This window comes from Sorex fumeus, unplaced genomic scaffold (assembly GCF_029834395.1).
Source record: "Sorex fumeus unplaced genomic scaffold, SorFum_2.1 ptg000009l, whole genome shotgun sequence".
NCBI lineage: Eukaryota > Metazoa > Chordata > Mammalia > Eulipotyphla > Soricidae > Sorex > Sorex fumeus.
The window spans coordinates 14,637,863-14,661,188 of NW_026606066.1; the positions used below are offsets into that span (position 1 = coordinate 14,637,863).

Below are 23,326 nucleotides of genomic sequence, written 5' to 3' on the forward strand. Positions count from 1 at the left end.
AAAGGTATTTTGACACATTCGGCAATTTGCCATACAAAGGAAATTCAACACAACAAATGCAAGCAAGTCCATCTAAAACCTCAAAACTCCCTCAATCTATTTTAAATAGCCATATTTTATTTACTCTGATTAGTTGTGGAATATATAAAAACAGCATCAATAGGAACTGTTACCAAGGAGAATGGTTCATTCTATCTCATAAGTGTGTATTTAATCCAACATATTTTCAGTAAATAGTTTTACACCAAAGAAAATATTACATACACTTGGATTAACAAGGGATACTTCTTTGATCTGTCAAATTGAGGAGGAAGAATCATCTTGTACCATAAAGCTTTAGGAAAAAAAAAGAAAAAATACTATTTCACAAGTTATGGAATAATACTAAAACAATGTATACCATAAAGTCAATTTATAAATATTAAATTACTTAAAATAAAAATGTTTTAAACTTAACAAATTTGAATTTGTTACATATTTTGTCTAATTAAAAAGTAACTAGGCATATTAAACCAATGTTTGTTCCTGAGACACAATTCTAAAATTAAAATTAGGAAAGTTCTGTTTAAAGTGCTGCCTTCATTGAAGTGGAAAGACAGAAAGCATAAGAACAAACTTATTCACAAACATATTAAATATGTTTTTTGAATCTCTATTTTAATTGAAATCTTATAGTTTCATAGGTTTTGGACTGCAATACATGCCCTTTAACTGTTTTGAAAGCATGATAAGCATTCATCACTATACCTATAAATAAAAAGTGTTTAAAAGATCTTACTAATTTCATCCACTTCCAATTTCTTAATTTCCTCCTTTGGTAACTGAATATTTTTCAAAGCAATTTCCAGTTCCGTGTTTTCTTCCAGGATTTTAATTTCTTAAAAAAACAAAATGTCCATTGTTAATTAGCAGTATTTCCAGAAAAAATTTCCTTTCTTAAAAGTCATTTGGTTTTAACGGGATGAAACTAAAACTGTATGAGGATTTATTATGGAGTTTCATATTTACAAACATATTTTTAATCTAGCCTTTAAAGCAAAAATGAGCTTATAAACGACATCAATCACTGTCTCCTCAGCTGATTCTTATGGTATCAAAACAACATTTTTAACAGAATCACAGAAGCAACACTGTTTATTCAGCCAAATTTCCCCATCTACAGCTTTTATTTTTTTCAGTGTGAAGTCATGACCTAACAGAGTAGGTGACATTTTTTTTTATCATCTACTGAAGAAAAAAAAAGTAGCATGAGTAAAATTCTATCTTGCTAAAATTTAAAATAACCATATAGTTGCAGAATTTGTTTTTCACATTTTAGTTGTTGAAGTCAAATAATTTTACTGTGATTTTTTACATCAATTTCTTAACCATTTTCTTTGGTACTTGATTAATATAGGAGAGTCCTTTCTTTAGGTAATTGAATTAACGAGCATCCTATTCTTTCACATTTTTTTCTCTCAAAGTAGTTATGCATATTAGTAAAACAGCAACAGTTATACATGAAGACCTCATTCTGTCTTTTATCTTAAAAAATATTTCATATACTGTTATTGCTACACACACACACATACACACACACACACACACACACACACACACACACATATATATATATATATACTTTTTCTTTTTTTTTAATTTTCAGCCACTCTCAGCAGTATTCAGGCATACTCCTGACTCTTTTCAGGCATCTCTCCTGGCAGGAGTCAGTGGAGTCAGTGGACCACATAGGGGTGATGGGTGGGACCAAACCATAGTCAGGTACATGCAAGGCAAGCAAAGTACCCTCTGTACCCTCAAGCCCTTGTAGTTTATGTTTGTGTTCAGTTATGTTTCATACTTAATTTTTGAAACTAACAAATCATTTTATCAACTGATGGCTTTTTTGAACTTTAATTTAAATTGAAATCTCCTAAAGAAGAGTTAGAATTTTCACCAAAATGTGGAACTTGTAGCTATATATTTTTAAATGAGGGCCTGTATGACTTCTGAATATGGTGTTTCTACAAAAGGCATTCAGTGGACTTTTTGTTTTTGTGCCTTTCTAAAAAGTGATCCTTAAAGATAAAAAACTGTAGGAGTGCGTGTAACTGCACTGAGTTTGCCAAACCACTTCCCTTGTAACTCTCAGCTTTCATATAATCATGGCATTTTGCTCCAACATGTTATATTTAATCTTAGAACAAATATAGATGTTTTGGTATGAGTTGTATAAGATACATAATAAATGTCATTTAAACTTTGGATAATCCATCAGGAAAAAAGATACTTGTGGCATCTTAAAAAAATTAATTCCCCAAAATTAAATATACAAGTCTAAGAACAATGGAGTCAACTCTTGTTCTTTTCATTTGAGTTCTGTCTGCAGAGCTGTCATGATTAAAGGGATTCCTGAGTGGAGCAGGTACACAGTGAGTGCATTATTCATTCATGCATTTATGTATGTATGTGTGTACGTATTTACTGCTATCTCATGTGGTTATAAGGTAAAGAGAATTCAAGGTGGAGACAATTACATAGGTGTTGTCCTATGGGCTTGACTTCTGCTCCTTCTCGATCCTGTTGCCAGATAGTGAACTTTTCTGATTCATAACTTACTAAAATGTCAAATTTAATTTTAAAGCTTACTAATGTTTCTACAGTTTGGGTTATATTTTTATGGATGGAAAGTGGGCACTTTCTCACCCCCTTGTTGCAAAATGAAATTACATAGTGTGGAGAGGAGTGGAATGAATTGTCAATTGTGTTTCTTTTTGTGACGGACTATTAAAAATCTATAACTGGACTGGTGAAGTAGACATCCCCATCACTGCATATGCGTCCCTGATTACTATCAGGAGTGATTCCTAAGCATATACCCAGATATAAACCCAGAGAACTTCCCAGAGTAGCCTGGAAACAAAAACAGAAGCCAAAAAAATAGGAACTACCTTGCCAAACAATGCTACACCCAATACTTATACCCTCTTTTACCCTTTGTTTTTTCTAGAATCTTTAGTACTTAGCACTTGTTAAGTCGTATGTGCACTTACTACAGACATTTTATTATGATTAAATCAAGGTGTAAGAACAATGGATCTTATAAGAGATTTTGTTAAATCGTATGAAATGTGATATTTGCTCATTAAAGTTCGTGAAAAATGTTAAGGTCATCAGATCAGTTGATAATTTTAACGAACACTGATTTTGCCTAAAGCAAAAACGCTTCTGCTGGGCCTCACAATGTCAAGCAACCCTTCTGGTTCAAGTACTCTGTTATTTTCAAATGACCTCTACTATGCAGTTAAATGTAGCCATTGCAGTGTTACTTGTTTTTCTTTTTTTTTTTTTTTTGCAACCTATACAAGACTTCATCCATTTGCATCAATAGTTTTTTCATTCACTTTCATGGTGCAAAAAGATTAATATCCTCACCAGTCTCAACTCCATTTTTCTCCCTCAGTTCTACAACTCACTTTGATATTCTAAAATAGTCTGTCAACATTTTATCTATGGGCAAAGTCTATCATTTAAAAACAAAACTAAACCTTTATCAAGCTTCTACAGTCACCTTTCCATTCTGGACAGTCAAATATATTTATTTTTAAGGTTTTTGGGTCACACCCAAAAATTCTCAGAGGTTAATCCTGGCTCTGTGTTCAGGGATTACTCCTGGCAAGTTTGGGGAACCATATGGAGTGCTGGGGATTGAACCTGGTTTGGCCTTGTGAAGGAAAGCATCCTCCCTGCTGTAATATTTCTCCAGCCCCCGGTCAGTCTAATGCAATATTTTCTTTTCTAGGTATATCTCAATGCATGGCGGATTTTCCTTTCATCTGTCTTCTACCTCCAGCTTCACAGCTCTGATCAAAGTAATACTAATCTAGTTCTTGTTAAGTCCATTAATTTAGAGTAGTTCGTACTTCACTCTACAATGATTGATACAGTTGAGTATGGCTCTTTTCCACCCTTGCTTCCAGGACACCATACTTTCAAGGTTGCCCAACCTAGGGTTTGCTCTCAGAATTCTTCATGGACTCAATTTTATTTTAAATTGCTCATGTTGATGTTCTGTTCATTTTTTATTCTAAGTTCACATTCCACTATGGCTGATTACCTTCAATTTTTTCCCATTTAAACAACTAATCCCCTTCCATGATTTTAATAACCAGGTAATCTATAAACAAATTACTCTTTGATAATTCCAAACTTATCATCCACTATTCAGATTCAAAAAATAAAAGAGATCACTGCAGGACTCATCTACTTGAATCGTCTACCAGCATCTCAACCTTAATATTCAAAACAAAATTTGCTTTCCCCTAAACATTCTCTGTAACTGAATCTCTTGGGTGGGAGGAAGCATCAATTAGTATTAGCCCATTTGAGAAACAGGTATAAAAGCAGCATTAATCTTTTCTTTATAGCACAGCGGTAAGGTGTATGCCTTGCATGCGGCTGGCCCAGCTGAGCTGGGTTCGATTCCTCCACCCCTCTCGGAAAGCCAGCAAGCTACTGAGAGTATCTTGCCCACATGGCCAAGCCTGGAAAGCTACCCACGGCGTATTCGATATGCCAAACACAGTAACAACAAGTCTCCATCTAGATGTTACTGGGCCCACTCAAACAAATCCATGAACAATGGGAGGACAGTGGTACAGTCCTATATTCTTGGACTCATGGATATCTTTGATGTAGCTATCATTAACCTCCTTGAAGATTTAGAGCTTGTCCCTTAATATTTTGTTCATTTTGAAAATCTAATAGCCAACACAGTGTCTGACTTTAAAGTGGTAATTGCTCAATAAGTATTTTTTTTTTTTTTTGGTTAAAGACTGCTTGCATCAAACGCAATGGGAAAAAATACAAAAAAAACTTTAAGATATTTTTTATGAAAAAGCAACTCCATATTTTGTTTGGAAATAAATATTCTATGGGAATTGTTGAAAATATATATTCTATGGGCCATATTAAGATCTACTGAACTGCTCTCTCCAAGGAGAGCCTAAGAATCTGTATTATAATAAACATCCAAGAGAGTATCAACCCTTAGGGAAATGTGTAAAGAACTATGTTATAAAAGAATTTGCATTTTAACTCACAAGTTACTACACATAAATGTACATGGATATTGATGAGTAGCAAGGATCTGGTGCCTGTTTTGAAAATATCAGCTGAAGTAATAAAACTTTGTAAGTGGTGCAGAAATTGATGTGGCAGGAAAACACAGTATATCTCAGTGGAAATCCATGCTATGGACAAAAACACTGACCTTGATTTTGAAGTCATAATAAAATGGGATGATACATTTATGATGACTTATATCAAAACAGTTTTGAAAGTGACAGTGATTTGAAATTTTTCATACTAAGATGAGCCAAATTCAGAAATCTAATATTTTATTATCAGATATAGCTTTTTAAAATACTTGAAAGACCCTCCCATTGTTCGTCGATTTGCTCGAGCGGGCCCAGTAACGTCTCCATTGGAGACTTTGTTGTTACTGTGTTTGGCATATCGAATACATCACGGGTGGCTTGCCAGGCTCTGCCGTGCGGGCAAGATACTCTCGGTAGCTTGCCGGGTTCTCCGAGAGGGGCGGAGGAATCGAACTCGGGTCGGCCATGTTGGCTGCGTGCAAGGCAAACGCCCTACCGCTGTGCTAACTAAAATTTTAGTTCCATTACTACAATATTATATTACTGGGTAAAGGCCCTCCCGTTGATCGTCGATTTGCTCGAGAGGGCCCAGTAACGTCTCCATTGGAGACTTTTGTTGTTACTGTGTCTGGCATATCGAATACTCTCGGTAGCTTGCCGGGCTCTCCGAAAGGGGTGGAGGAATCGAACTTGGGTCGGCCATGTTGGCCGCTTGTAAGGCGAACGCCCTACCGCTGTGCTATCGCTCCAGCCCTATAATACTATAATTCCTGAGCACCTGAGTTGATTGGTTTTCCTTGTTACTTTATTTTCCCCTTTACTTGTACCATTCAGCAGCCAGCCAAACTAATTTCAAAGTAGTTCTCTGATGTATCACCAAAGTTGTCCAGAGATAATCACAGGTATGAGTGTGAAAATCATTCATTGTCCCTGAGACATCATCAACTTCAACCTTATAATTTTATTTAATAGTAAATAAAGAGGTAATGAGGAACTGGAGGAAGTATATCTGAGCAATTAAATGCCTGGAAAACTTTCTTGATAGGAAAAACACTCATCCTTAAGCTGTGAACTATTTGAACTAATACTACAAATATAGAATGGAGATCTATATCAGTAGCAGTTGAAAATGGAAAAAGCCTCTAAGTCTTAGGACACTGAGCATGGTAACATGTGATATAGCAGTTCAAACCAAAAGCTAGCACAGCAGTCATGCTCTGATTTAAATTGGACTTATATCTGAAACTTGTCTTCAGAAGGAAAAGTAACCAGAGAAATAAAATTTGGGTTTTTGTTTGTTTGACTAATGGTTTGTTGTTGTTGTTGTTGTTGTTTGGTTTGGGGGCTGCACACAGTGGTACTCTGGTCTTACTTCTGTCTCTGCACTCAGAGATCACTTCTGGCTGGGTTCAGATGACCATATGGGGTACCAAGGATAAAACCTGGGTTTGCCATGTGCATGGTAAGCACTTACCTGTTGTACTATCATTCCAGGCCCTAAAATAGAAATTATTTTCTTAGAGAGATGTTGTGTTAAATATCTTATATTCCTCCAATGCTCTTTATAAGACTTTTTTTTTAGGAAGATAGGATTAATTCCTGTGATATAATTGATTACATTAGTTCTGGTTACTGCAAAAATAACTAAATTTCATGTCACAAAATTTAACTAAAAGAAGAATAATAAGGTAAGAAACATCAGAAAGTCATCACATTCCTCTCATTGGTGCAGGGTCACAGTGAGTTTCGAAACTCTTTTGACGAAACAACAGCATGCAAGAGAGGGTACCTTGATCGGTGCGGCCATCATGAAGGGTAGAAATGGGGAGACCAGGGCCTGTGTATAGTAAGAAAATAAAATCAAAGCTTGATTTAAAAATAACATTTTATTTTCAGGGTCAGAAAGATAGTACAAGGAATAAGGCTCTTGAATTGCCTGGGTATTACTCCAGTTCTAACTCCACATGTGGTCTCCTGACCACAGGGCCAGAAGTAAATCCTGAGCACCTCTGGGTGTGGCCCAAAATAAAATAACACTTACCTTCTAAAAAATTACTGATAATTATCATCAAACACTGTCCTCCTGTTGTTCATTGATTTGCTCGAGCGGGCCCAGTAACGTCTCTATTGTGACAATTGTTACTGTGTTTGGCATATTGAATACATCAGGGGTAGCTTGCCAGGGTTTGCTGTGTGGGCGAGATACTCTCGGTAGTTTGCTGGGCTCTCCGAGAGGGGCAGAGGAATAGAACCCGGCTTGGCCGGGCTGGCTGCGTGCAAGGCAAATGCCCTACCACTGTGCTCTTTATTAATCTCAAGTATATTTTTTTAATTATGCAACTGCCTCCTCCCAAGAAGTAAACATCACCTTTTAAACTGTATTTAAATAACACATAAAATCAGAGTCCAATCAAAGAACAGATGTAAGTAAAGCGTTTCTTGTATGCTTTTCCAAGAGTAATTCTGAATAATTCAACTCTAATTACACCCAGAAGCAGCAGTGATAAGTGGCACCTGGAAATATTTTATGTTGCACAGACTGGGTTTTTTATTTTTGCCATGTCTTTATTATCAAATAATCTGCACCAGTACCCAGATTATATTTTAAATATGGCTCATAGCACAATGTTTGATTTATTTTGGTGAGTAGAATTCTTTATCTCTTTTGTTCCCATGTGATGAATACATACAGAAAAAAGTATTTATGTGTATATATATATATGGGCTAGAGCAATAGCACAGCCAGTAGGAAATTTGCCTTGCACGCGGCCAACCCAGGTTCGATTCCTCTGCCCCTCTCGGAGAGCTCGGCAAGCTACTGAGAGTATATCTCATCTGCACGGTAAAGCATGGCAAGCTACCCGTGATGTATTCGATATGCCAAAAACAGTAACAACAAGTGTCACAATTTGTTGTGAGAGGTTACTGGTATGCACTTGAGCAAATCAATGAACAACAGGAGGATGGTGCTATGGTGCATATATGTATATATATACATATATATGTACATAGTTTGTTGATGAGTTCAAACATGGGGCAGAGCACATAATCCAAAAAACAGACCCAGAAAAAGGTTTGTGGCCCAGACGTGTATCTAGGGGTGAGAATTATATTAGAATTCCCTCTCTGAGAAGGAATGAAGAGTGAGAATGGAGGGAAGGTAGACTTTGGAGAGTTCATAGTCCAGACCTCATCAAGTTCTCCTTGGGGGGGGGGGGGGGTTTCTGAAGCTGGATGATTGGCATAGTTGTTTTATTTAATTAATTAATTTATTTTTCTTTTTGGGTCACACCCAGCGATGCACAGGGGTTACTCCTGGTTCATGCACTCAGGAATTACACCTCGCCGTGCTTGGGGGACCATATGGGATGCTGGGAATTGAACCTGGATAGGCTATGTGCAAGGCAAATGCCCTACCTGTTGTGCTATCACTCCAGCCCCTTGGCATAGTTGTTTTAAATGGAACCAGTGGAACTGACTCTTATACCCTAGAATAGGGAATGGTTATTGGATGTGGCCTGTGGCCTTGGATGTATCACAGAATGAGTGAGTTACTCCTAAAGATGGAAAATCTAGAAGGCATATGAATGTGGACTACATAATCCAACATAGGATTAAAATTTTCTGTGAAGTACATTTGAATAGTATCTACAAATAATCAACATTTTCTATCTTACTTAAGTGGCAGACTAAATTAAGGCAGAAAAATCTTTTTTTTTGGGGGGTGGTAGGAATTACACTCAGAAGTGTGGGGCACCAAGAAGATTATACCTAGTCTGCCAGGGATCAACTCAGAGCCTCCCACAGGCTAGGCCTGTGCTTAACCACTGAATCATACCAATGGTCCTTGGCAACATATTTTTGCTAATTTATTTATTTATTTTTGGTTATGGAGCGATAGCACAGCGGTAGGGCGTTTGCCTTGCATGCAGCCAACATGGCCGACCCGAGTTCGATTCTTCCTCCCCTCTCGGAGAGCCCGGCAAGCTACCGAGAGTATCTCGCCCGCACGGCAGAGCCTGGCAAGCTCCCCGTGACGTATTCGATATGCCAAACACAGTAACAACAAAGTCTCCAATGGAGACGTTACTGGGCCCGCTCGAGCATATTTATATTTATGTGTGTCTATTTCTGTGTGTGTGTGTCTGTGTGTCTGTTTCTGTCTGTGTGTCGTTTCTCTCTCTCTCTCTCTCTCTCTCTCTCTCTCTCTCTCTCTCTCTCTGTGTGTCTGTGCACGCTTGACTCAGGAATCACTCCTGGCAGGGCTCAGAGTATTACATGGAGAGCTTTGAATAGAACCTGGGTCAGATGTGTGCAGGGCAAGTGCCTTACCAGCTATACTATGTCTCTGTCAAAGGATCATTTTGCCCAACTAGGCAAAAGTTTAAAAGCAACACATATCAGGACTTTTTATAGGGAGGGAGTGTCATTGGAGAACCACTAGTCCCCAGAAAGCACAGTAGGACAGACCATTTTAGTGAGGTGTTAGAAGAATTGGTATAAGTAGCTTCTGGCTATAGATAACGCACATTTAATCCTGTTCCTTAGGTGTCAAAAGTGTGACAGTGCTAAATGCCTGAGGTGTCATATCTAATGAGATACATATTTTTGTGAGTACATTCTGGGGTACAATATTAAGAAACTGTACACCATAGCCACATTTTAAACTAACCTCTCTGAAAAATAAGGCTAATATTTTATTTCTTGCCTGTATCCTCAGTTAAGTTAGGAATAAGGAGAAAGGATATTATTTATTAAGTTCCCTCAAAATTCCTTCTTTTTTTTATTGCAGTCTCTAAATCTTACGGGATTTTATTTTAGTGATTAGAGTAATTTTTCTTTAAATTTATGAAAGGGGAAATATACAACTAATATTTTTGACCAGAATGTAAGGAAATGAGAAATAGACCAAATTTCCCCTCACCTTTGGTCAATCAGAATTATTTTGGGAAATTTTCCTAGTAGTGACAACTGGCATTATCTTTTGTTTTGTTTGATTTTGTTTGTGGGACATACACTGCTGTGCTCAGGGCTTACCATTATCTTTTTTTTTTTTTGTGAAACTATGAGACAAACTAATGGCTGGCTGCCCTAGATGCAAAAGAGCAGAGGTTAGACCCTCAAGGCCTAAGGATCAATGACCTGGAATGGTTCCTCTCATAGCTTCAGTATACAATTTTATCTATTTAAATCCTATTACCTGGAATTTACTCACCATCTCTAGCAGAAAGTCTGAAGTTATATAATGAGGCTTTACTCTTAGTCCTAAAGGGAAAGATTTCAAGGTTTTTCCTATGATGGCGCAGTGACTCATTTTACTGGAGCTTCAAAAACACCAGACGATGTGATGCTTCCCACACAGTATATTTTTTGCTAAATGGGAAATTACCATACTGCCAAGGAAGAGTGAGTGTGGAAAAGTCAGGCGATTCAAGTTCTAGAAAGGACTCTTCCACCAACTTTTGATGAGAGCTTAGACTTTGATTTCTTTTCTCTTCAGTCAGTGAGCAGTTAGGCTCCACGGTATTAGGAAGACAAAATAATATGACAAGGGATATATTGCTTAAAATGTGCAAAAGAACGAACAAATTATAATGCATATGTGTGTATGTCTGTGTGTGTCTGTGCATACACCTAAGTGTAGAGTCACTGAGGTCTGATCAGTAAATCAGTATAAAAACAAATTTGGGAGGTTTTACAAAAAGGCAGCCACACTGATCTTGGTCTCCTGTGTTCATGCAGCAAGGATTCAATGTTTATTATGTAATAATTATTCTACTTCTTGGCCTTATGAATTTAAAGATTACATCTTCAGAAGAGATACAACTCAAATCAGGTAGTTCAGTAGCACTAGGTGCCTCGCACGTAAGCTTTCAGTGTACATTGCATAAAAATGTCTTGGGTTGAAAAGTGCAGAAAACTTGAGAGGGACATTTAACGTATATTTTTAAATGCCATAACCACAGTCAACACATACAGTCATCATCAGATTTCTTGACTTTTCAAAGATCCCACAGATCCAACTTTTTCTTTTAAAATTTTGGTCTACTTCTGGTTGTGGTAGGAATAGAACCCAGAGCCCCCTCAGCAAAGCATTCACTCCCAGCCTGGAGCCAAATCCCTGACCAGACTTTGAGAAAAAGTATCAAACTGACATACCTTTCTATCAAACACAATCACTGTCCTCCTGTTGTTCATCAATTTTGCTCAAGCGGGCCCAGTAACGTCTCCATTTTGAGACTTGTTGTTACTGTGTTTGTCATATAGAGTACATCACAGGTAGCTTGCCAGGATTTGCTGTGCAGGTGAGATACTCTTGCTAGCTTGCCGGGATCTCCGAGAGGGGCGGAGGAATTGAACCTGGCTTGGCCGGGCTTGCTGCATGTAAGGCAAACGCCCTACCACTGGGCTATCGCCCCATCACCTATATATCAATCTATTTAAGTTGATCTCTATGCCTTTCCTTCTTTTTTGGTGTTGTGTTAATGCTCAGAGATCATACACACTTGATTGTGATCCTTACACACTTTTGTTACAGTGTTCAGATTACACCTTTTGTTATGTTTCAGATTACAAATCTTAATTGCTTTTGGAGTAGAAGTTGGAAGGTAGGATGCCGATGGTGATAGAACGTTATGCCTCCTGCCTACAAGCCTCCTGCTTACATAACTCATTGAGCTATGTTCAGGCTCCCTAAATTGTACCATCCAATAGGAAGCATTTGAGTTAAAATACTTATTCACTCCAAAGTTAAAGGAGTTGGACTCAGGTTATGAGACGAGGTGAAAGGACAGAAGGAAGTAGTTGGTCAGGGTGTCCTTTCTTCTGGTTAATAAAAGGGATCCTGGGACTTTGGCTCCAAACCAGGGATATCAGTCACCAGTGTTGCAATTTGTTGCTTCCTGCCTCCAGGTGGAAAGTTCATACCAGAAACAAAATAGTCACATGCATTTTGTAGTAATTTCTTCTGTTTTCTGACCCCTCCAGAGAAACTCAGTAACTAACAATGATGGGAAAGGGAATGGTGAAAATGAATTTTGCTCAAGTTCAATTTTCCAAATCGTGAAGACTATTGCCAAAATCCCAGCCTGTCTTATTGATCTACTGATTGCCTAACATAACTTGTCTTATTGCTTGCATATGTTCAAAAGTAATATATAAGATACTATTATTTGGCTTGAAATTATTGACTAATAGACATATGGCCCAAGTAGCCAGAATATTTTAATATATATTTAAAATATTTGAATGAATCATATGTTTTCAAAATACAGAAAGGGCATAATAGGTGGCAAAGGTTTATTTTATTACCCCGTTAAAACTATATTTGAAGATTTATTGGCTTCTAAGGAAAAGGAGCACAGGTTTCTCTGTTCTTTCCACTGGCCATACGGTGACTGACATTTTTCCAGGCAAAGGTGGTCAAAGTGCAGCAACCACTTTATCAGAGAATATGACTCTTTTTTATGGCATTGTTCAAATCCTGCTGTAGATAACCAGTAGGTAATATTTACTTACAAACCTCAAGGTGCTGTGGCACGTGTTGGATAAGAACTGAGGATTTACTGTCAATCGACCCTTGGTCTCATCCTGTTTCTGAGGCTGACCAGCAGTGCAAACTGTTTACAATTTTACTCTTGATGTCGTCAGCAGCAAGAGAGAGAGAGAGAGAGAGAGAGAGAGAGAGAGAGAGAGAGAGAGAGAGAGAGAGAATAATACCTTCCTAGTTTCCTTTCACTATTTTCTGTAAGCATTAGATTAGATAGCTTAGATAAAGATCCTCACATACATCAAGCGCTCAATAACCTGTACCTAAAGTTTGATCAAATGGTAGCAATGAGGACAGTAACAGTGGCAGGTGGGGTGAGAATTTGTGTTAGGTCCATTACCTACCATAGCAGATGAGTGCATAGTACTTGGCGTAGTCGCTGAAACTTGCTGTGTAATATTGGCACCTTTCTTTCCTTAGATAGCAAGTAACACACTTCTTGCTGGGAGGATAGCTTCCAATGCTAATTCTAGAGGAAAATGAAAATAAAATGAAGCTGAAGGTTTGAGATTGTATTTATCAAAATGTACCACTCCATGTAAAATGACTAATTTGCATATTGACATCAACCCCACTCTATTTTTTGGTTGCCAGTATCATTTAAATGAAAGAGAAATCGCAGTCATTTGATGGAGCCTGATTTTGATCCATCTTTGCCTGATTATCCCAAACTTTGAGGGAGAAGCCCTGTGTAGTTTCCCTGGGGCTCGAGAAATGGCTTAACACCTCCACTGGGAGGGATATAGTTACTTTTCATAAGCACTTATCTCCCACATTTAACAAAGTTGTTAGAACTGCATAGTTCATCTTCCCATCTCTCTTTTGTACTTGCATGGCAAAAATACAGGGAAACTTGGCAGTATCACCAAAGTCCCCATATTTACCATCTATCTGAAAGGGGAAAATAATATTAAGCAACTTTGAAATAAGAAAGCACAGTTGTAGGTGCCTTCTATGCACATTTATTCCATTTGGCAGGAAATTTGTGTTCCGGGAAATGCAATCTGGGATATTCGCTCTGCACATTTCTACAACAAATCAACTTGCACCTAAGATGTTGGGCCCACACTTTCCTCAGATAGTCCTCAGTGTGGTTTCTGCATGAGCTGACTGGTTTTAATATACAGGCACCTCGAATTTGAAACTTCGAATATAATTTAGAGTAGGTGAGCTGGCATTGAGTCAGGAAGGAGGCCCAGAGTCCCACTGTAACTATGAAGGCTACCTAGTGCTTGCTGCATTATTCCTAATGCTGCTGTTTCTGACTTGACTTTGGGCGCAGATGAGGCTGGTCAGAGAGATTGATACACCACAGTGAAGTGACCAGGATCCACGAGGGACAGAGAAAACAAGGTGAAGAAAATCTTCCCACTTCTCCTGTTAGGTTACATTTATCTCCTATTTTAGTGCTATTTTTGAAGGTTACGTAGACAATTAAAAGCAAAGGGTCAAGATCTACATAATTCTGTCTTCAACTTCATGACTTGCCTAGAGTTGTAAAGATTAAATGAAATTACATCTGTGAAGCATATTAGGAAAAAAAATACTTGGGATGTGGCTCAAATGTTAGAGCACATGCTTTGCATATGTGAGGTCCTGGGTTTGATCCCACTGAAGATGGGCCCTTCCCATTGGTGTGGCAATAATAACAAGAGATGTGCCTGGAATATAAAACGACAGTAGTTACAGAGTAACGACTGTTCTTATTTCCACTTATAGAATGGGCTGTAGAGGCTGACTTTGCAATAACGCAGGGGATCAGTGAACTGTACTTAAAAAAACTCATTTAATGAAGGTTTGAGAGATAACTTAAATGATTAGCGCATGTGCCTTACATACTGGAGGCTCTGAATTACATTCCCAGCACCGCATGGCCACTAAAATACCACTAAAACACCTCCAGAGACAGGGCCAAAAACTCTCTGAGCACCTCCTGAGCTCTGGAAGACCTAAATTACACTGCACTCATGTAGTACACATCTCCAGGTACTATCATTGAACTACCTGACTGTATATATCTGAAAGTGATTCTGGACCCCCTGAACATTGTTTAGGAGCCCTTCCCATCTAAGAAAAAGGTAAGTTAGGAACAGAGATGAATGATCTATTTGGGCTTGGGGGGAGTACATAGGGGTTCACTGGGCTTAACTTCTTGTTCTGTGCTCAAGGATCACTCCTTGTAGTACTCAAGGACCATATGAGGTTCTGAGGATCAAACACAAGTTGGCCACATACAAGGGAAACACTCTACCCTCTGTACTATCTCTCCTGCCCCAAAGTGAACTATATTAAAAAAATAATATATTATGGGAATATAAATAGGTTTAATTTCTATTCCAGGCCTTAAAGCTGGTCATCCCTTATATATTAAGACAGTTTTTTAAAAATCAAATACCAATAGGAAAATATACTAGAGTCAATTGACATAATTACCTATAGATATTTCTTCTTCCAGGGTAGCCTTCAAATTCATTGCTGGAATAAAAGCTGAAAATGTTTTAAGAATTATTAAATAATTATTGATAACTAAATGTTGATAATTTTTAAACAATAATATCAATTGAACAAAAAGTTTCATCTACTGATTAATTAGCACTTATGTGCAAAAATCACCATGGCTCATAAAGATTTTGATTACTTAGTCTGACTTTCCAACTATTAGAAAAGAAGATTAAATTAAGATGAGTATTCTTAATATGCCCAATCTATTAATTATAAATATGCCCAATCTACTAATTATAAGCCAAACAAAATAAGTTACAATTTTTAATTTTTAAAGATTAATAGCAATATACTGATTTCTCTATGCTATTAAATTTTATCTAATGATTTTGTTCATGCTTTATATTTATTTTACAGAAAGTCTGACATCAAAAACTTCCTGTAAATCATGAAACTTATCCATCCTGGCATGCCAAAGGTCCATGTCAATTTATCCAGATGCAAAACAAGTCACAAGAAGATGTACTTGTTACTTAAGTATCCAGGTCCCAATTCTAACCTGTCTTAATATAGCCATGAAGTGGGAAATCCAATTTTAGCTGCATCATGGTTTTCATTCTTCTGTGAGTTCATCTGATATCACAGATATTCCCTGACTTTCTCTGTCCTTCCTTCCTTCCTTCCTTCCTTCCTTCCTTCCTTCCTTCCTTCCTTCCTTCCTTCCTTGCTCCCTCCCTCCCTCCCTCCCTCCCTCCCTCCCTCCCTTCCTTCCTTCCTTCCTTCCTTCCTTCCTTCCTTCCTTCCTTCCTTCCTTCCTTCTTTCCTTCCTTCCATCCTTTTTCCTCCTTCCTTGCCTCCTTTTATTCCTCCCTCTTCTACTTCCTTTCATCTTCTCCTCCACCGTTTTCCTCTGCCCCCTCATCCTTTTCTTTCCTCCTCCTCCTCCTCCCCCTCTTTCTTCTCCCCCTTCCCCTCTTACCTTCATTCCTCCTTTCCTTTTTTTCTTTTTTCCAAGACATAATGGAATGGAAAACAGTTTAGATCAACAAAACTTTGAAAACCAATTTTCCATTCTGAGGACTGTTAAGAATCTAGATACTTCACTGTCACACCAGAAAACAAACAAATCAGATGAAACTGGATAAAATTTAAAGCACCCTCTTGTTGCTATTTTTAAGTAAAAGAATAGGGCAAGGCCCACATTTTTCTAGTATTAAATTTATCTTCTAAACCTGCCATGTTTTTATTCACATACATGACCTCGATTATCACAATTCCTTGCATTTTCCAAATCATCTCAAGCCCCCTATAGATAACCCATACAGGATATTATCACACCCCCCCATGTTTTGTGGCCTAGGACATGGTCTATTTTGCTATGTCAAAATTTTCACAGTTATATTTATCTTTGGCAACAGAATCCTGTTACCTCTTTCCTTTCCCTCTTCCTTTACACATAAACTTATGAGTCCTCTTTAGCGCAATCTGTAGTAGATATGAGTATCCTCTTCCCTAGGATTCCAGCTAGCACTGTAGCACTGTCTTCTCCTTGTTCATCGATTTACTCGATCGGGCCCAGTAACGTCTCCATTGTGAGACTTGCTGTTACTGTATTTGACATATCAAATACGTCACAGGTATCTTGCCAGGCTTTGCCATGCAGGCGAAAATACTCTCGGTAGCTTGTCGGCTTTCCGAGAGGGGCGGAGGAATCCAACCCGGGTTGGCCAGGTCGGCGGCGTGCAAGGCAATCACCCTATCCTCTGTGTTGTAGCTCCAGCCCAGCCTGGTGCATACAAAAAATATGTAAAATATGAGCACTTAAGCAAATTGCTAAGATATTTTATATTCTTCTATTTGAACTCTGGTATATTATTTTAATACATACCACATCTCAACTCAGACTAGAAATATTCTGTGTATTAAATAGCCATAGGTATTACTGAATAATTACCATACTCAGTAGTTAGTGCTGATATCACAGTGCAAAGGTAAAGGTAAAGGCCCTCCCGTTGATCATCGATTTGCTCGAGCGGGCCCAGTAACGTCTCCATTGGAGACTTTGTGTTACTGTGTCTGGCATATTGAATACATCACGGGGAGCTTGCCAGGCTCTGCCATGCAGGCGAGATACTGGAGCGATAGCACAGCGGGTAGGGCGTTTGCCTTGCAAACGGCCAACATGGCTGACCCGAGTTCGATTCCTCCGCCCCTCTCGGAGAGCCTGGCCAGCTACTGAGAGAGAGAGTATCACAGTGCAGTCTGTAATATTTAGTCTTTTAAAAACACACAGAAATTGAAGAATGTGGCTCAAGTGGCAGAGTGTGGATCAAGTGCCTTGCTTGTGAAGACCTGAATGTAATTTCTAGCACATGAACTCCCTCCCAGTACCTATAGGTATGAGCCCATTCTCCCCCATATAAAACTCACAAAACCACAAATGTATCACGAATGGCTGCTGAATGAGTGGTTTTCAACACTTTTACACCTGTAGACTGGTGGTTGAAAACAATTCTGCTAAATCAGAGAAATGAGTTTTTTATGACTGCTAATGGAACCTTACATAGTAGTCTTTTGGGGGGAGCTTTGGCCACCCCCGATGGTGCTAAGGGCTTAATTCCTAGCCTACACTTAGGGTGATTCTTGGTGATCTACTTGCTCTTAATGGAAGACAAATTATGATCAATAAAATAGAACCACTAGATTCTAATTTTTTTTTTATTATTTTAAGTTGGTCCTCTACAGTATGAAAAATGGACCATAAAGGAAATACCTGGAAGAGAGGAGTTCCTGTTGGTTAACAATAAAAATATTAACTCTAGTTGCAGAAACTAAGTTTCAAGCTTAGATAATTTAATTGGTTGCCTTAGATAATTTAATCAAATTTCCAAGTTTGAGTTTTCTCATCTTTAATGTAGGGTAACCATTTCTACTTTGCGGTATGTGGTACACAGTACTTGCTCATAATAATAGCACATATAGATGATAATCTTAAACTTAATCTTAAATTTATATAACAGTGAATCACTATGAAAAAATTTCCATATATATGGATTGCTTTCATTGCTTCGAGTGCTGAAGAGCCAAAAATTTTTAGACAAATTTTACTTTTTATGTGTATCATTTATTTATTCTGTATTGGAAATAACCATCTACTAAATATTCATTTATAAAGGACATGTTGACTAGTTATTTAAGAACATGTAGTATTAATAAAATCACTCTCAATTAAACAAAAATGCTCTTAAATAAGAGGGATGGTGTAGTATCATTTGTATGTCCATCAGTGCCAATTAAAACCTCAATGGCACATCGTGCTTTATGCAATACTTACAGTGAATCCTGTGTTACTCTGACTATATTTATGGCCTCCCACTTGCCACTTGTAATTTGAATAGCATCTTCCTATAAAAAGACAAACATTATGTTGTGTGAAACTGAGCGTTATTTGAGCAACCTAAAGTGAATGATCTTTGAGTAGATAAATCTTGGAAGGAACGTACCACAGTATCTTTGATATAGTGAATATGTTTGTAGCCATCCTTGTCGCTAAATATTTTGTAGTATGAAATGGCATCATAGCTGAAAACTGGTGTTGAAACAAAGAACTGAAAGAAATGAAGAGAGGTTATATGCAAAAGATAAACCAAACTAAAATTAAAGATTTTTTTAAAGTAGTGCATAGTTATAAGAACAAGAATGCTATGACTTCTTGATCTTTTCTTCTCTTTGAAATTCCTTTGTCCAAATTGAAAGCTTTTTGGCAATTATAACAGATTTTTGCACATTACAACTACATTTAATGCTACTACACACCCTGGTTCTATAATGTTTCATTTCTATATTGTGAGATTATGTCGCTTGAAAATATGTTAAAAGAATTATTGGTGAAATTTGATATTTTACCAAGTCCAACTGTAAGATAGATAAATGATATAAGAATAACTATTTTTAAAGCTCATGACCCTTAAATTCTGTATTTGTCTGATGCCATATGTAATGCCAATGATTCTGTGCAAACATTTTGTTTTTTATTTTTCACTTTAACATTATGGCTTAGGTCACATATGTATAAAAATGTTAATTTATGATATTTCATTGCCATAAGAGTGCCCACGATTCCTCATCACTGGTATATTACTTCTCATCCACTTTAATTTATTCTCAATGAAGACATTATTTGTTCGAGCAGGCCCAATAACGTCTCCATTGGAGACTTTGTTGTTACTGTGTTTGGCATATCAAATACTCTCGGTAGCTTGCCGGGCTCTCCGAGAGGGGCGGAGGAATCGAACTTGGGTCGGCCATGTTGGCCGCGAAGACATTATAAAGATTAAAGTTTAATGACCTGATGTTAGCTAACACAACTGTTAATGTTACAGAGGGACTTCGAAGAACAAAATTTGATCAAGGTCAAGCAAATAGGAATTTCACTTCTTGAGCTCAAGGGGTAGAGTAAACTTCACTGTCCATTGCTAGGCTCTTTCCAGGCCCCAATGGGCAGCTCCCTCATGACACAAGGGACACCTAATTCTCAGTATAGTGTGATCTGAAAAAAAAAAATGTAAGTCACATTCCAGCATATTGACTAGTACAGATAACTAAAATCTGAACAATGTTTTCACATAACTGTTAGCCAGTGATTCCTTATTTTTACTATTAAAAGACAAGCATTGGCCAGAAAGAGATAGGGGTTTAGGTTTATGCCTTGCATGCAGAAAATCCCAGTCCCAACCCTGCGCCACATGGTCCCATGAACACCATTAGGTCTGGCATGCAGGCACCAGTGCATAGCCAGGATAACCTGGTTATCTCTATCACCACAAGGTCTTAGCAGCACTGCATCTTAGGATTCTTGTATATGAACCATTGTCTGTGTTGACAGAAATTCTTTGGGAGAAAACTTGGGTCTCCTGAACCCTGCTTGGGAGACACAAAACAAACAGAAAAGCTGACACTCATATTTGCTTTCTAAGATTACCTAAAGAAATGCTGTCTAACTTATATAGTAAGGTTATTTCCATAAACAACCCACAGCACGTTCTCTAGCCTGAATCCTCATGACAGTGGTCCAAAATATTCAGATCTCTTACAACTGAGCCAAGTATCAGAAGACCACTGAAGCTTTTAGCAAAAATACTTATTCTGCTTTCACCTAGTCTGAGACCATTTTTTGAGCAAAAAGAGAACAGAGGAAATTTAATAGCTCTCTTTAGTGATGGTGTGATATGTGATCTGATTCTTGATCCTTTTTGATAAAACTGATTATTACAATTGTATGGTAAGGTAAAGGTAAAGGTAAATGGTGTTTATCTCTTGTGGTTTCTGTAGTGGTCTAAATTTTATATTCATTTATAACCTTGGTGTTGTGAACTGAATGTGTCTCCAGATTCATATGTTGAAAACCATCTCTCTAAAATATGGTGTTAGTAGGTAGGGTCTTTCAGAGATCATTACAGCAGATGGTTCTTAAGCAGTCTTTGTAGAAAGGAAAAGTGTCCCTGTAAGGAGCACCAAATTTACTTCCTCTTATCTGTTCTCTGTCACGTGAGAATATAGTAAGACTTTGAAAGTTTACAACCAAGAAGAGAGCTCTCAACAGGGCTTGACAATCTTTGCACCTGGATTTCAGAATTCCAGTCTCCCAAACTGAGTGTAGACATTTCTTGTGTGGTACTATTTGTTTTTTATATTTATAGTAGCCCAAACAGACTAAGGCAGTGATCCTATATAGAAATGTGATACTTTCAGATTCAATCAGGTCCAAATCAAGATGTGATCATATTTCACTAGATGCACCCCAAATTCAAGTGAGGAGGGAGAGCAAAGAGACACAGAGAAAAATAGAGCAAAAAATAAAATAAAAAAGTGAAGATGGAAGAAGAGTGGGTTTTGTAACTACCCCAAACTAGAAGACTCAAGGAAGAATTTTTTTCCCTAAAGCTTGAGTATATGACTGGGCAAGAGAAATACAGTGGATAAGGTGTTTGCCTTGCATGGGGCCAATCCAGGTTCAAACCCTGGCACCCCAAATCTTCCCCTGAGCCCGCCAGTAGTAACCCCTGAGATCAAAACCAGGAGTTTCACCTGAGCACTGCTAGGTGTGGTTCAACTTTTCTAAAAAGAAAAGAGAATATAAGACCTCACTAATACATTGACCTTGGAATTCTAGATTCCATAATGGTGCAAGATAAAAATTTCATTATTTTAAATATTTACATGCTTTATATGTGTGTTTATATATAAATGCATGCATATGTTATTGTTATTGTGGGGGGTGACATCTAGAGGTGCTTGGGAGGAATGATGTATCAAGAATCAAACTCTGGGCCTTGTAAATGCAAATAATGTACTCTACCACTTGAACACCATTACCACATCACCAGCTTTACCTGTTATTTCAAGTCATCAATTTTTTTCTTTTTGGGTCACACCTGGTGATGCTTAGGGGTTATTTCTGGCTTTTAACTAAGGAATTACTCCTAGTGGTGCTTGGGGGGCCATATGGGATGCTGGGAATCGAACCTGGGTTGGCCGCGTGCAAGCAAACGCCCTACCTGCTGTACTATCGATTGCTCCAGTCCCTTAAGTCACCAACTTTTTTTTTAGTTTTTTACAGTACACTTTGGGCTAGAGCGATAGCACAGCAGTAGGGCGTTTGCCTTGCATGCAGCCGGCTCGGCAGAGCCAGGTTCGATTCCTCCGCCCCTCTCGGAGAGCCCGGCAAGCTACTGAGAGTATCTCGCCCGCATGGCAAAGACTGGCAAGCTACCCGTGACATATTCAATATGCCAAACACAGTAACAACAATTCTCACGATGGAGACACTACTGGGCCCGCTCGAGCAAATTGATGAACAATGGGAGGACCGTGACCGTTACGGTACTCTTAGGATTCTTACACAATATCATTAATCTTTGTCATAGAATAGACATTCTTGTCAAAATGGAAAATAGAATAATGAGAAATTGGTATCTGCTTACATGGTCCCTCATTAGTTTTATTAATAAGACCAGCCTAGGGAAGATTTTGTGTATTGCAGCTATTAATAACTTTAAGTAAAAATGATACCAAGAGGATTATAACAGGGAAATTTGAGTTTATAGATAGAATGTTATCTTTACATGTCTAATCTGACAAAATTGCTCCATTTCAGAATGAATCTTCACCATCTTAACAAATGATAAGACAGATACTCAATAGTACCTTGCAGTGCCTCATTCTCACACCTCAGAAAATAAGACAGAACCGACTCATTTGGTTTTAACTACTAAAATGAAACAGGGTCACAAAATATTTTAAGGTGTCACAGTTAAAAAAATGTATTCTTTAAAAGGGGGTTCTTCAATGTCAAGCTTTTAGTGTTTCTCCAAATTTTAGTATCAAATACTAAGATTTAATATTACATACTGAGAAATTTTTTTTTAAAAAAGCTTTTGTTTTAGGTTAAAACTTAAAGTTTCATTTTATTAGAAATCGAAAAGTGACAGTACAGAGTGTCATGATTTAAAATATAATAATCAAACAAATGGGAAGGATATTTCTGCTAAGCAAAGACTGTTATCTTCTCTCCTTTTAATGAACACCTGGAAGACAGCTGCTTTAGATGAACAGGTAACTTGGGTGAGGTAAAGAGGGTGTGAAATATTTCCGCATTCATTTTGCAGACCTAAGGCCATAATGCATCCTGAGTTAAGTGCTTCTTGTAGCACATCACACCTGGACCCTAGATACGCATGCATAACTGAACCGTCCTCTATTTCAACAAGTCTTCATAGATTGCTTTATCAGGCATAGATTTTATGATAAGTTACTGTCCTTCCACGAAGTTCAAAGCCATTTAAAACATTTTCCTTTAAAGATAAGATTATTTACTTAGAGATTTTTTGCTGTCATAGGGGCTATCATTTCACCTGTCAATGAGCTGAGGTCCTGTTTCTCTGAAGTCCATGTTATCTAAACAGAGTCTACATCCAGGTAAAAGCACTTGGATTCACACAAGGCTTAAAGTCAATTTTGTCAGTAAAATGGGTATTTTGAACTGTTTAATTAAACAGTAATTAAAAAGGAGCTCTTCAGTGTCAAGCTTTTAGTGTTTTTCCAAATTTAGTATTAAATACTAAGATTTCCCAATAAAAACTTATTTTGACTGCTTTTTCCCAAAAAAAGGAAAATATTTTAAATTGTTTTTGTTGCT

At 37.7% G+C, this 23,326-nt stretch overlaps 1 protein-coding gene across 1 annotated transcript in view; it reads right to left on the reverse strand.

Moving 5' to 3' along the window:
* FAP (fibroblast activation protein alpha) overlaps window positions 1–23,326 on the reverse strand; it is a 97,801-nt gene that overhangs the window by 19,694 nt on the left and 54,781 nt on the right. The window contains exons 14-20 of the mRNA XM_056110444.1: window positions 18,633–18,737; window positions 18,464–18,534; window positions 15,121–15,174; window positions 13,032–13,156; window positions 6,928–6,975; window positions 779–877; window positions 265–334 (exon numbers count right to left, since the gene is read on the reverse strand). Coding sequence (XP_055966419.1) covers window positions 265–334; window positions 779–877; window positions 6,928–6,975; window positions 13,032–13,156; window positions 15,121–15,174; window positions 18,464–18,534; window positions 18,633–18,737 — 572 coding nt within the window. The remainder of the gene's footprint in view (window positions 1–264; window positions 335–778; window positions 878–6,927; window positions 6,976–13,031; window positions 13,157–15,120; window positions 15,175–18,463; window positions 18,535–18,632; window positions 18,738–23,326) is intronic.